The sequence below is a fragment of the Maylandia zebra genome, linkage group LG1, assembly GCF_041146795.1.
Source record: "Maylandia zebra isolate NMK-2024a linkage group LG1, Mzebra_GT3a, whole genome shotgun sequence".
Taxonomy (NCBI): domain Eukaryota; kingdom Metazoa; phylum Chordata; class Actinopteri; order Cichliformes; family Cichlidae; genus Maylandia; species Maylandia zebra.
Genome location: NC_135167.1, coordinates 33648793 through 33661672, shown reverse-complemented (window position 1 = coordinate 33661672; position 12880 = coordinate 33648793). Strand labels below are relative to the sequence as shown.

The window sequence follows — 12880 nt, the reverse complement described above, 5'->3', positions numbered from 1 at the left end:
ATTTTATGTTTTATTTTATTTTTTTCACAAGAAGCTGTCGTAGCCACGATTTGCTAGCATTGTGCTAAACAGAAGTGTTGTTTTGTAATATATGGTCCTAAAAGAAAGCAAAATTGTTACTACTTTCAGTAAACTCTGTGGGCTAACATCCAGGAAAGTTCAAAGGTGCGTCAGTTTGGATACTTAGTAAGTAGTGCTGGTGTACTGCCACTGTTTTTGGTAGGGTAGTGAACAATTATAACTAGGCAGGCCTTTGTCCACATCTAATTTTAAAGTCCTAGTTTTTCCTGTTAGGCAGCTAGCTAGCGTTAGCGTCGCCATCAATGCTGATGTTTGTTGTTTTAAAATTTGACCGATACTCCATTGCCCGCTAAAAAAATTAACTGGAACCATTGCTACATGTAGCCACCCACACTTGTCTATGTGAACTGAAGTATGAAGTCATAACTGCAAGTCTAAGTATGGAAGTATGAGATTTGAGACAGAACACAATAAAGAAATCAGCTTTCTACTCATATTGGCTCCTGTTGTGAGAAAGAGGAAGGAAAAGCTGTCAAATTATTCTCTGACATCCTCAAAGAGGCCCATTGCAGCCCACTGGCATCTGTAAGCCCACCTTACTGGAAGGAATAAATGGTGCCGAATGACACTGAGGATGTTTGCTTTGATAATGCCAAAGCCTGTTTGTGTCTGTGTCAGGAGTCGGGCGGTTAATCCAGCCTACATTCCAGGTCCTGATATCAATGCCGTGTTTGAGAACCGTTGGGTGAGACTTGCTGTCATGCTTGAGGAGAGCAGCCGTTGCTTTACACTGTCTGCTTTCTATGAAAGGAAGGGGGTGTATGGGAAGGAGCAGGGACACATATTCTGTCGGATTTACTTTTCTATTCAGTTGCGTTGGATCAGTACCTCGTTCCAGGCCAGCACAAAAAGAGAAACCTTTCTGTATCTGTGTTGTTATCAAATCATAATTGCTTTTTTCTTCATCTTTTTTTTCCTGTTTTTTTGCAGAATTTATGAGCGGGTGATAGACCCTCCCCAGATGGAGCTCACCCCAGGCAGTGGAGTGTGGCTTGGCCAGCATAGCCACAGGCATGGTCTGTTTAAGGTAAGACTCCACAGATAATATGCAGACTTTATGCACCTTAGCATGTTTCACATTCAACATTGCCAGGTGTAATTGGGCAGATTTACAGTAGGTTGTGTGGGGGAAGAACGCCCGCTGTAAGATGCAAGAGTAAAGTATGGAGGGCTTACAGAGGAGCTGCAAAAAGCGCAGCTTGAGCTTTTCCTCCCTTGTTTCCAAGCCCATCACAATGATGTCGATTTTTAATCTGTGCTTGTTTTCTCCAGCTTCTGCATGCATTCGCAGCAGGGAGCAGACATGGCAGGGAATCACAAGGACATGCACATTCCCTTGATATTCCTACCTCTACTGCCCACCCGTCATGCAATCAATGGGCCTTTTTTGTCTTTGTAACACTGATTAGCCAATAGGCCCTTTTGTGGTGTGATTTATGTCTCCTCTTCATGCTTTGACACTATCGCTGCTGCACATGAGCACCATTCCTTCTCCGTTTACCTCCTTCATCCCTTCTTGCATCGACACTTCAAGGAACTCCTTCTTTTAGTCAAAGACTCTGGTCTTGAAAGACAGAGCCCCATCAGGCAGTTCCCTACCTGCAGTCAGCTCGGTGCCTTCCATGTGCAGGGAGCACTAAAAAGTGTTTGTCAGCAGCCAAGACAGAGTGTGGAAGAGCGAAAGCTTGTGTGAAGAGACTGAGGGAATGAGGAAGTTCTCCCTTCAGATTGACACAAAGTTAAGATGAGAGATCGTGTCTGACAAGTGCAGTAGCTCATTGTATCAGTGACCTGCTGCTTTGTGCATGATAAAGGTTATTTAGAGCTGCACGTTTCCCCTCCTGTTCACGCATCATTAGTTGTTACAGGAAAAGTGACGTTCAGATGTCTGAGACCTCCAGATGCTATTCACCTTTTCTTGAAAATGTAGTGCCGTTATTTTTTATATTGCAGCTGATAATATTAGATGAACAATTCAAAACCCTGTTTTCTTTTTTGATTGCATGGAATTGACACATTCAACTCATACTGCTACAACTTTTTTTTTGTTCATGTTGTTCCAAAGAGCTTCTTATGAAGTCAAGAATCCTTAGCTTCCTGTGCTGCTCTCTTTGAACACTTCAGTGTAGCCACAATTTCACGCTTAGAAAACCCCTCTCGACTGATGACTCTTCCCCTGAATTCTTTTGCTATCTTTCCCACTATCACAGTGCTACTTAGTATGCAGCGTTTTAGCTGGAAACTTGAGGTGCAGCCATATTTTTAGCAGATGAACAATAGTTTATGTAGTTTTGTACAAGCCGGGCAGGTCAACGGAAGGCAATTCCTGTGAGGGATCCAGCTCAAAAGTGTCCTTTAGTCTGAGAGAATTAACACGGTCATTGCTGCAAATGCGTTTTGCGGTTTTAAAATAATAAAGAGATGCGTTCTTTATTTTACTGTTATTACTTATAGATGTCCAGCTGTATGATTACTTCCAGGCTTACATAGAAATGTAGGAGAATTTGGATCCTGTCTGTGAGACGCACTTGTATATTTTTCGCTGCCTGCATGCATACAGGTCACATGTTGCTCATAAAGCAACCTCTGAAATCGTAACAATGGTTTGTGTTCCAATTAGCATCCAAGGTCCTGCTAAAGGAGGCGAGTTACCTACTTACATTTAAACATTGTCTACTTCTCCTTTTCTTTTTAATTATTGTTCCTTTGATTGTGTTGTTGGAAAAGAAAATGTGGTTAAATATACCAGTTGTAAGCTGTTGTTTTTTTTATTCCCCAGTCTTTAACCCTTTAAAGCCGGTGGGAGTGGGCACGCTCCGTTTTGCGTAACTATTTTTAAATCCCGGTAGCACTACAACCACGTAAGCTAGCGCAATAATTTTTTTTGCATATGAAACCGGAGTTGTACTTACATCTTATGCCTAGGTCACAGTTTCCTTCCACGTATAGCTTTACAAAAACTGCATAAAAAGCACTTGCAGCAACAAAAAAATAATATTCCAGAAACACGCTTTGCCGATCCGATCAGCTGTTTGTAACACTTCCTACGTCCATCAGCGAGAACTATCACATGTCCGCCATGACCTGGCCGAAACCAGAAGTGGCGTCATTTTGCGGAAACGTAGTTTTTTACCATCAGGGCCTCATGAGCCTATACTGGTTTTTTTAAAAGTTATGTTTGACTTTATGACTTTCTGTGTCGTTTCTGGGATGCTTAGGACTGCTGGAAATAGTTTATTTTGATGCATATGCTGTTATTTTGCAAATTTGCATTATAATATTTATTTTTGTTTTTCCTGCAGTATATAAAAATTGGTGTATTTCAAAAATAAAACTATGAAGACACTCAAAATAAAGATACTGTGGTAGGAAACTATTTTGTGCAACTTTTTTGTATTTACATTTTTGAGGGATAAGCCTCTTAAATTTCTCTAACTAGAAATATATGTTAAAAAAAACAAAAATGATTTTCAATTTTTGTGTAGTTTATTGCACTTTTTTTTGCAATTTATGTAATTACTATGCACTTAATGCAAACATTTTGTTAAAGATTTGGGCTATAATGGTTGTATTGATGTATAGCAACTTGAAATGCTCCCAAAAATGGCACTACAGCATGTAAAAATATAATATAAGCTCTGGCGGACTTGGTTCTATGGTAGGTCTTAAAGGGTTAATATTTATATAACTGTATTTAAAGCACAGGGACACAGCATGCCTCCAACAATACACCATTGGTACCTCTAAGTCATTGGTTTAATCTGTGCACAAAGAGAATGTAGAAAGTTTGAAAATGTGGCATTGTCCAACTTGTTTGCTATTCTCCTCACACACTCCCTATTGCTCCTTCCTTTAACCTGCTAAAGACGAGAGGATAAACTTAGGTCTCCTCATGTCTAAAGCTGAGAAGGGTTTGTTGGGAAAGGGGAGAGGAAAAAAAATAAATAAAGAGGCGAGGTGAAGGGAAGAGAAAAATAGCCAAGAGCTATAGAAGTAACACTGCAGATAGAGATAGGGGGTGAAATAAAGCAGCAGCTGTAATCTATCGCATTCAGTGTGCGGGAATGGGATAATGATAAGATGGGCTAACTAGGCCTTTAAATAAAGCATATTGAGCCCTTGCAGTAGCTTGGGATGCTCTTCATCCTCTCAACACTCCTCCTCCAGGGAACCTCTCCATCTGAGGGAGCAACTGTAATAAATTATCTTTATCTAGAATCCATTGTGCCAAGGATGCTGACTCCTCAGGGACTCCGCAAGCTCGTTTGGAACCGCTGCTTTTGTGAAACGCTCTATGTTTCATGCACTACAGGACAATAATGAATCTAGTATGGACAATGATGGAAAGACTGAATGCATTACATAAGGCAGTGTGAAGTTTCAGGAGTCAACGTCTCCTTTACCTTACCTGCGTCTCACTTTGTCCTCTGTTGCCCGGTTGTTTAAATTACTTTCTTTATCTTTTCTTCACGCACCTCATCTTTTTCAGTGCATCACTCAAACATTACCATTTTATCCTTTGATATGTTCGCTCTCTTCAACCCAGTATCAGTGGTAATACAGTAATAATACAATACAGGCTGGGGTTAATTCAGCCTACTTTATAATGGAAAATGGAAAAGAAACTCTTGGGATGAATGGGAAATTTGCACATTTTGGAATAAATTTGAATTTTTTGAAGAGCTGAACTTTTAAAAATCCTCTATATTTTCCTTGTAGTTGCTCTGCATTCCCTTGTTCATAGTTTAAGAGTAGGGTTTAGGGCTTACAGATTTTTATATCAGTGTATGAATCATTTGTATTTTTTCAATACTAGTTGCTGGACAGATAAATAAGACTCTGCCATTATTCATTTCTAAAGTTTCCTTACCATAAGCGCATAAAATAAATTCTCAACTCTTAAAACACGATTCTATGTGCTTAAATTCAGGTTAACGTCCTTGATATGTCACAGAGTGTGTTTATCAGGAGGGCTCCCATTAGGTTCTAGTGCAAAATAATTTTCCATGCAATTGGACGACTTTTACAGCTAAGTAAACTTTTCAAACATCATTGTTTGAAACTGAAGCTGAAGAAATTGTGTGTGCTCACAGCATAAGAGGTTCATGTGTGTGTATGTGGGTTGTTGGGTTTTTTGCTCAAAAACAGAACAATCCACTGTTTACTTGCCTATGTGTGGCATTACAGCAGGGTGTAATGAGCTGTCTCTCAAGTCTGCATATGGGGGTCAAAGTTTTTGCTGTTCCTTTATGCCCTTTTGATAGGTCGATACAAACACAGTTAATAACATTTGATGACCTTCAGACCCCGCTAGAACACGGAAATGTCATGTTGTGCATGATCAAAGGGAGGAAAAAGTACTGCTGAATAAAATCTCTTCCAGGATAATAAACGTCTGTCAGTGCTGCCTGCAGGCAAAGCTTTGGCCAACCTGGCCTTGAGGGCGTCACTGAGTGAAATAAGTATTTGATACTCTATAACCCAGCTAGAATTTTAGCTCCCACAGATTGTTTGACTGACTGATTGTAATCTCAATCAATGACAGTCAATTGCAGATCTGTATCTCAACTCCTATATAAAGCACACATGTCTACAGGATCAATTTCTTCCATTTCCACATCTTCACTACTGTAGGCAAGACCAAAGAGCTATGAAAGGTAGTCAGGGACAAGATTGTAGAGCTACACCAGGCTGGAATGGCTGTAAGACCATCAGCAAGAAGCTTGGGGAGAAAGTGATAGCTGTCAGAGGGATTATCCAGGGATGAAAGAAATGGCCACCGATTGCCCTCAGTTTACAGCTCCATGAAAGATTATGGGACAAAACTATACAGGAGGAGCGTGTTAATGATCTGAAGGCAGTTCGGACCACAGTCCCCAAGAACGCCATGTTTGGAGGAAGATAAATGCTGGGTATTACCCAAAGAACACAAACCACACAGTCAAGCATGGAGGTGGAAATATTGTACTTTGGGGCTGTTTTTCTGCTACAGAATGACTTCTAATTGAGGAGCAAGTGGACAGCGGCCATGTACTGTAAAATCTTTGAAGACAACCTCCTTCCCTCAGCCAGAACACTGAAGATGGGTCATGAATGACATGAATGACAAGCAGCAGCCAGTAAACCTAAAGGATTTAGAGAGTTTCAGTAAAAAGGAGTGGGCCAAAAATCCCTCATAAGATGTGTGCAAACCTCATGACCAACTACAAAAACCATCTTACCGCTGTGCTTGCCAAGAACTAAGTCATATTTTTCTTGCATATAAAATAGTTATTTCACTCAATGACATGCAAATCGGTTCATCACTTTTATGTAATGTGTCTTTTCTGGAGTCTTTGGTTGATATACTGGCTCTTTCTGTTTAAAATAAAACTACTATAAAAATTAGAGACTGTTCATTTCTTTGGAATTGAACAAACTTACAAATTGAGCAGGGGATCAAATAATTATTTTCTCCACTGTAATTTCATAGCAGTAATTGTTGAATAGACACATAGACACAAATACTTCCATACCTGGATGAGCACCACTTTCATCAGCCATATTCATTCCTTTTCCCCATCCTTAGTCAGAACCAAACTTTAAATCAATCCTTCCCTTGAATCCAAATCCCAAAGGCCAACCAAAGCTTAAAGGTGCCCATAGGTTGCATCACTTTGAGGAAAGCCACTGGTTTCTCAGGAATGCAGAAAACTCACACACACACACACACACACACACACACACACACACACACACACACACACACACACACACACACACACACACACACACAGTGTCTATGTGTGCCATCTTTAATTATTTGGGCATGCTGATCGAGCCATATACTTCTAGAAACTGGCCTTTTTTGTTTGTGCATGTTTTTAGTACATTTGTACATTTGAAATTATTTGCAAAAGCATTTAAGTTACAGGCACAGAACGAGTATGAGCTTGACCTGGGGACTCCCTGCCTTGGTTTAACAGTATTTTAGAGGACAGTTTTATACCCAAATTGAGAAATTACCCCTTTTTTAATTCAATGGACCAAATATAATTGAACAGGTGATACTTTAGAAAAATTACCAAACTTAACTGTAGTTTTTAATTGCTTTCTCTCTATAGTGAAGCACACTGACTTCAATGCGGCTGAACTGACAGTTTTCAGCTTTATTCGAAAGATGTTAATATTCACATCAGATGAACAGCGTAGGAACTCTAGTCTGTACTCAGGGCCAGACTGAAATACTAATTAAGTCCTACAGTCTGGAATCAGCTCAGGCCAGTCTTCACACATTTAAAGCAGGTCACAGGCTGAAAAAATTTTCGAGAGAGTATTTTCTTTTCTATTTTCTGTTTATTAAAATCTTTTATTCTCAATGTTACATTGTATCAAAGAAAACTCCACTGCAAATATCTATATCTCAGTGGTATCGTCTTGTTCATTAACATTGTTGATGCGATTTTGACAATGTTTTCAAGCTGAAAGCACACAGTCTGATGTGCACTCGTCTTTACCTCAGTTTTGAATCGAAATATTAATAGCGTTTGTCCTGATAAATCATGAAGGTAATTTAGTCCTAACAAACTGTTAACTCAGCCATTTAGTGAAGTGGAAAAAATTACCATCAGTGTTTAATTACTGTAGCTCTTTTCAATATGTCTGCATTTGTAATCAGTGACCAGCAGGCCATTCAGAAGCCTAGGGCATCCCAGCTGACACTGGGTAAAAGTCCATCAAGGGCTGAGACACAAACACTCATGCGCTCACTTGCGTGAATCAGGTTGCAGTCATTAGTTATTGCTAGCACGCCTGCAAACACGGGGAATTATGCCCGGACAAGAGGTCAACCGCTGTACCGCTAAGTCGCCCCTCTTATTCATTTCAAATCCAATGTGCATAGATAAAAAACAGAGAAAGGTGTCACTGTCCTATACTGTATGCAGCTTAAAATACAGCTGTGTGATGCTCTCATACTGCAAGACTGAGAGTGTGGTTCACAGACACAAAGTTTGACAGTGCAACATATGTACTGTATACGTGTATGTTTTAGAGAGAGAGGGGAGTTTTTATGACCTCTGTTCAAATTGCTCACTGATCACTGACAGTGATGTGCGGTCAGAGCTGCTGTATTACACCACTGGGACAGGCATCTGTGATCTACACCTTCATTTCCATTCGATGTGACACTGACAATCTTTTCTTCACCATCCACTGCCCACACCGCCCGTATGTGTGAGAGAAAGTGTGTGTGTGTGTGTACGCACGTGTGTGTATCCTCAGTCTGTGCTGCAATCCTGTTTGCCTAGAGGCTCCCTCTCTCTTTCTGTGAAATAAAGGCAGGTGTTGCTTGCATCACAAGGCCAGACCAAATGCACTGTAAATAGATTTGACACACACAAATAGCAGAGAGGACGATGCAGATTGTGCTTGCGGTATAGAATTCTAATGTTCTTCCAGCATGTGTTATCAGGCACCGCTTCGAAGGAATGGAGAGAGTATATTACCCCCTGTGGTGCGTGTATGTGTGGGCAAACCTGCGTGTCACTAGTTCGGTTTTCCATTAGAGATGGTGCCTTTTTTCCAAGATTGTTCCTTGTGGTCATCATGAAGCCTCTATTTACCAGTCGTCCACCTCTAGAGATAGCCTGTCATTCAGAGTGATTGACAGCCAGTCTTTTAAAAGAGAGAACTTTCAGTCATAAGCCATATACTACTGCCTGTGTGTGGCTTTTACTCTAGTTCAGTTAAAACTGATGCTGTAAGTAAAGTACAAGAGTTAGTTTTTAAACAGCTGCGCTTGTGAATTCTGACCATTTCTGAAATAGTAGACACTGGTTCTTAAGCAGTCAGTTCCAAACTTCTTTTTAAATTGCTGTCTGTAGTTGAATGCTGATTCTACATAGTTTCTAACATTGCACTTTCAAACAAGAAAGCTCTCTGTCCTCTTTGATTCAGGTGTGGAATGAATCTATTGTTTCCAAGTGGAGACTTGGAAACAATAGAATGAGAATACAGACCCTTTTGTTATTAGTAAGCAGATATCTTTCCTTTCCTATAAAGTAGAAATTCTTCCTTGGTATTCTAAAGAGCTTGGAAAGAAAAGCATCTGGACTTCTCTAGGTTTCTTGAAGATGTTTCACCTCTCATCTGAGAAGCTTCTTCAGTTCTAAGAGCAATTGGTGGAGAGTCCCAGATTTTAAGCCCTGTGGGAGTGTCCCCAAGAGGGTCATGGACCCCCTATTGATCCTATTGAGCCTAATCACACGAGCAAAGGTGTGAAAATGGGTGTAGGTCACAATCAGCCAAGGTTTCAGGTGAACCATTGTGAAACCTAGGCTACGTCCACACTAGCCCGGATAGATTTGAAAACGGCGTTTTCGTCTGAAAACGCCCCGCATCCACACTAGCATTTTCAGTCTTTTTCACAGAGTTGTGCGCCCACAAAACGGCCAAAAACACTCACGTTCCAGTTCTGCACATGTGCAAAAGCGAGTGAGACTTAAGAATTTGAAGAAAAGCTATCTGGAGCATGTACAAACAGATATTAATCTTTTTTAGGGCTGTCAAAAGTGAGAGCAATCAAAACAACTTCTGTATAATGCCCTCCGCTATCTTTGTTTAATTGGTCACATGACTGCATCACATGTGTCATCGTTTTAGAAAGTCTGCGTTTTCGAGTGACCACACTGCTATGGGACAGCTCCGTTTTGAAATGTATGGGTTTGTGAGAGCGTTTTCAAAACGCTGCTTTTTTCCTCAGGGAAAACGCAGTCTCATTGTGGACGTAGCCCTAGTTCAACATTTATTAGACTCTGAGTCACAATATTGGTGAATCTGTAAAGAGTATTTGTGAGTTTGCAGCAGATCATCTCTCATTTCTCAGGTATAGTCTCACTTTTCAAAATTATATTAAACAATCTTGTGAAAAAGTCCATCGCCCTTTTCCTAGACATCTTCATCCTGATCATAGCCCTCATGTCCTGATTACTGATCCTTCATCAGGTCCTCAAAGTAGTCCTTCCATCTTCTCAGCACACTCTCTTCACTTATTAACACATCATCTCTTCATCTCTGTCCTTAATCACCTTAATCTGGTGCATATCCTTTCCAGCTCAATTTCTCTGCCTAGCCAACTGATGTTCATGAGCCGCATGTGTGAGCTTTGAGTGAAAAGTCTAAATAACTGACAGTTTTAAATGGATTTATTTTATTTATTGACCAAATTTACTTTTTTTTCTTTTTGTTTGTTTTTAGTAGTAATTGACGATAGTGAATATCAAACATGTATCTGCTAAACAGCAGTACTTTTTTTCTTTGTGAGCACATTAATGTGCTCAAATGGGATCCATTATGGTCTTCCTCATTTTCTATCGCACATGTGTCATCATAATGGTGAATGATGTCTGAAATGAAGAAGTCAGTGTATGAGCAAGCTATCTAGGAGTCAGAAGCTGAAGCGTTTTACTGCTTTAGGTGCTCTGTTTCAGACCATTTTTTCAACTCTTGGGTCTGTATGGTGTCAGTAGTGTCCTTATATGGTCGTCTCAGGCACGCCGCTCTAGCCATGAGCAAAGAAGCCACACCCACCTGCTGTTTAAATCTCCTGTACCGGGATTTGCCAAAGGCTGTGTTTAAACTGTTGTAAATAACTTGTTGGCCTGTAATCTGTGAAACATATGTCAAACCCATCTCCCTTGAATGATGAAAAGTCATTCTAAGCCACAATCAACATTCCTGTCACAAGGGTAGAATGACTCTGTTTACCAATATTTCACATAAAAAAACACACAGAAACATTAATTTTGACACAACACTGGCAGCTAAGCAGAAGATAGCTGGGAGGGGAAGAGGGCTATAGGGGCATGTTTCATACAGTGACGGGGTTTGCATTAAGGCCCACTGATAATTAGAGTTTATTTCTAAGTCTAAATCGTGAAAGCTACACTAGTCAAGCCCAAGAGTGTGATTGTGGAGATAGAAATGAATATGTCTTTATTTATATTGTCTCCTTTTCTCTTTTCACTTCACCCTCCCTCTCTGTTGCCAGGGCATTATTCAGGATGTGAAGCTGATTTTTGCTCCCAACGGCTACATCACACAGTGTCCAAACCTTAACCGTAGTAAGTACCGTGATTAAATTCATGCATAGTATTGAGTATTAACAACATGATAGAAAAAAAAACTTTAGTTTTATTAGTGTGTGCTATTGTCAGCTGGTGGTCACCTCTATGGAAAGCTTTGAAAGGCTCTGTCTCCTCGGGTAAAACCTCTCTCCATTTTTGTCTCCTTCCTCTGCTCTGGCAACGTGGCTTTATTGTGCTGTATATCAGATTCAGTGCAGCCTCTCTCTTTGGCTCCTCCATCTGTTTACTGTCAAAAAACAGATTAAGATACAGGGCCACCGCTGCACTACTGTCTCTGTCACTTGATCAATAAGGCAATCACACCTGGGTGCTTTATTGCTGATACTAACAACAGGCTCAATCCTAAGACAAAGAGTCTACAGCTATGTAAAGCTTCCCTTTTGTTTACTGTTGGGTGAGCTGTGGCCAAATAAATGTAGTCATTCTAATGACTTCTGTCTTCTCCTCTGTTAATCTCCTATTTAAATGCTTTCCTGTTGCTTTTCTTTTCTTTGTCTCTTCTTTGTTTTGGTGCTTGCTGTTCATCCCTTGAGCCTGTCCCACCTGCAGTGATTTTCTGAGCCTGGTGCAAGGCATCATGGACCTTCAGGAACTACTGGCTAAGATGACCTTGAAGGTAAGAGCAAAGAATAACCTCCCACGCAGAAAACTGCTATAACTGAGTCACAAGAGAATTAGAACCCTAGGAGAATGTACAGTATGGTGTACCACCACAGTAAAGGGAGGTTTTTCAGATAAAAGAAACAGCCAATTTGCAAAATGCTGGCAACCATGTCTTAAAGGCTTAAATAAGGTACCAACTAATACCTTTTTCAAGTTGCAATCTGACATGTAAATAAAAAATAAATGAAAATGAATAAATAACTTCCTTCTTCAGTGCAGCTGGAGAAATCCAGCCCCTTTGATTTTGTTGCCGCTTCCACTGAAGCACATTGTTCTGTCTCTTCTGAAGTCAGCGTCTCGTTTTTGTTTAATTTCAACAACACGGTGCCCAGTAAAGAATAAGTTATTGTTAGGGGGAAAAAAAAGAAACCATAATCTGTCTTTAGAAAATATGATTATTCTGCCTCTTATTATTGTGAGCATGAATCAAAGTAGTTTTTAAAAAGAAAAATACAAAAGATAATAACGTGCACGGGAAGGGAAACAGAAAACAGACAGTTACTTTGTCCCAAATGGTCGTTCTGTTTTTACAGTTTTCACTTTGAATACAATTACTCCACAACAATAGAAATAAATGTGAATGCACCCACTTTGTTAAAGCTCCTTGGTCATGCAAATTACTTGTTTATAGAGTAAAAACGTTGATGGTAAACCTCATAGGGACAAAGTTAATCCCACTTATCAAATGTTCAGCGTCTAAACAAAATTTAGATTTGGTCAAAAAAATGACAATGAAGTGTCTATAAAATGTGCACCTTTAAAAGAGAAACCAGCAAAGTCATCAAATACCTAACCCAGATCTTTCTTGTTATGCTTAGCACCACATGACCATGCCACCAAGTTTATGAATACAATATCTTGAGAACAAGGTGCTGTAGGATTTTCAAACTGATGCCATTAGTGCATCTCCTAAAATCTCTGACATGTTCAAATGTTGGTCACGTTTTTTGAAAATCTTATGAACACGATAAATCGAGAAAGATGTCACCTAGGATTTTCAAATTTATACC

The 12880-nt window shown here is 40.0% G+C and overlaps 1 protein-coding gene across 1 annotated transcript in view; it reads left to right on the top strand.

The window, feature by feature from the left end:
- The window catches only part of LOC101466791 (protein kinase C-binding protein NELL1), a 305527-nt gene that overhangs the window by 98248 nt on the left and 194399 nt on the right, over nucleotides 1-12880 (top strand). Inside the window, exons 5-7 of the mRNA XM_004571054.3 lie at nucleotides 1012-1108; nucleotides 11111-11183; nucleotides 11741-11823. Coding sequence (XP_004571111.1) covers nucleotides 1012-1108; nucleotides 11111-11183; nucleotides 11741-11823 — 253 coding nt within the window. The remainder of the gene's footprint in view (nucleotides 1-1011; nucleotides 1109-11110; nucleotides 11184-11740; nucleotides 11824-12880) is intronic.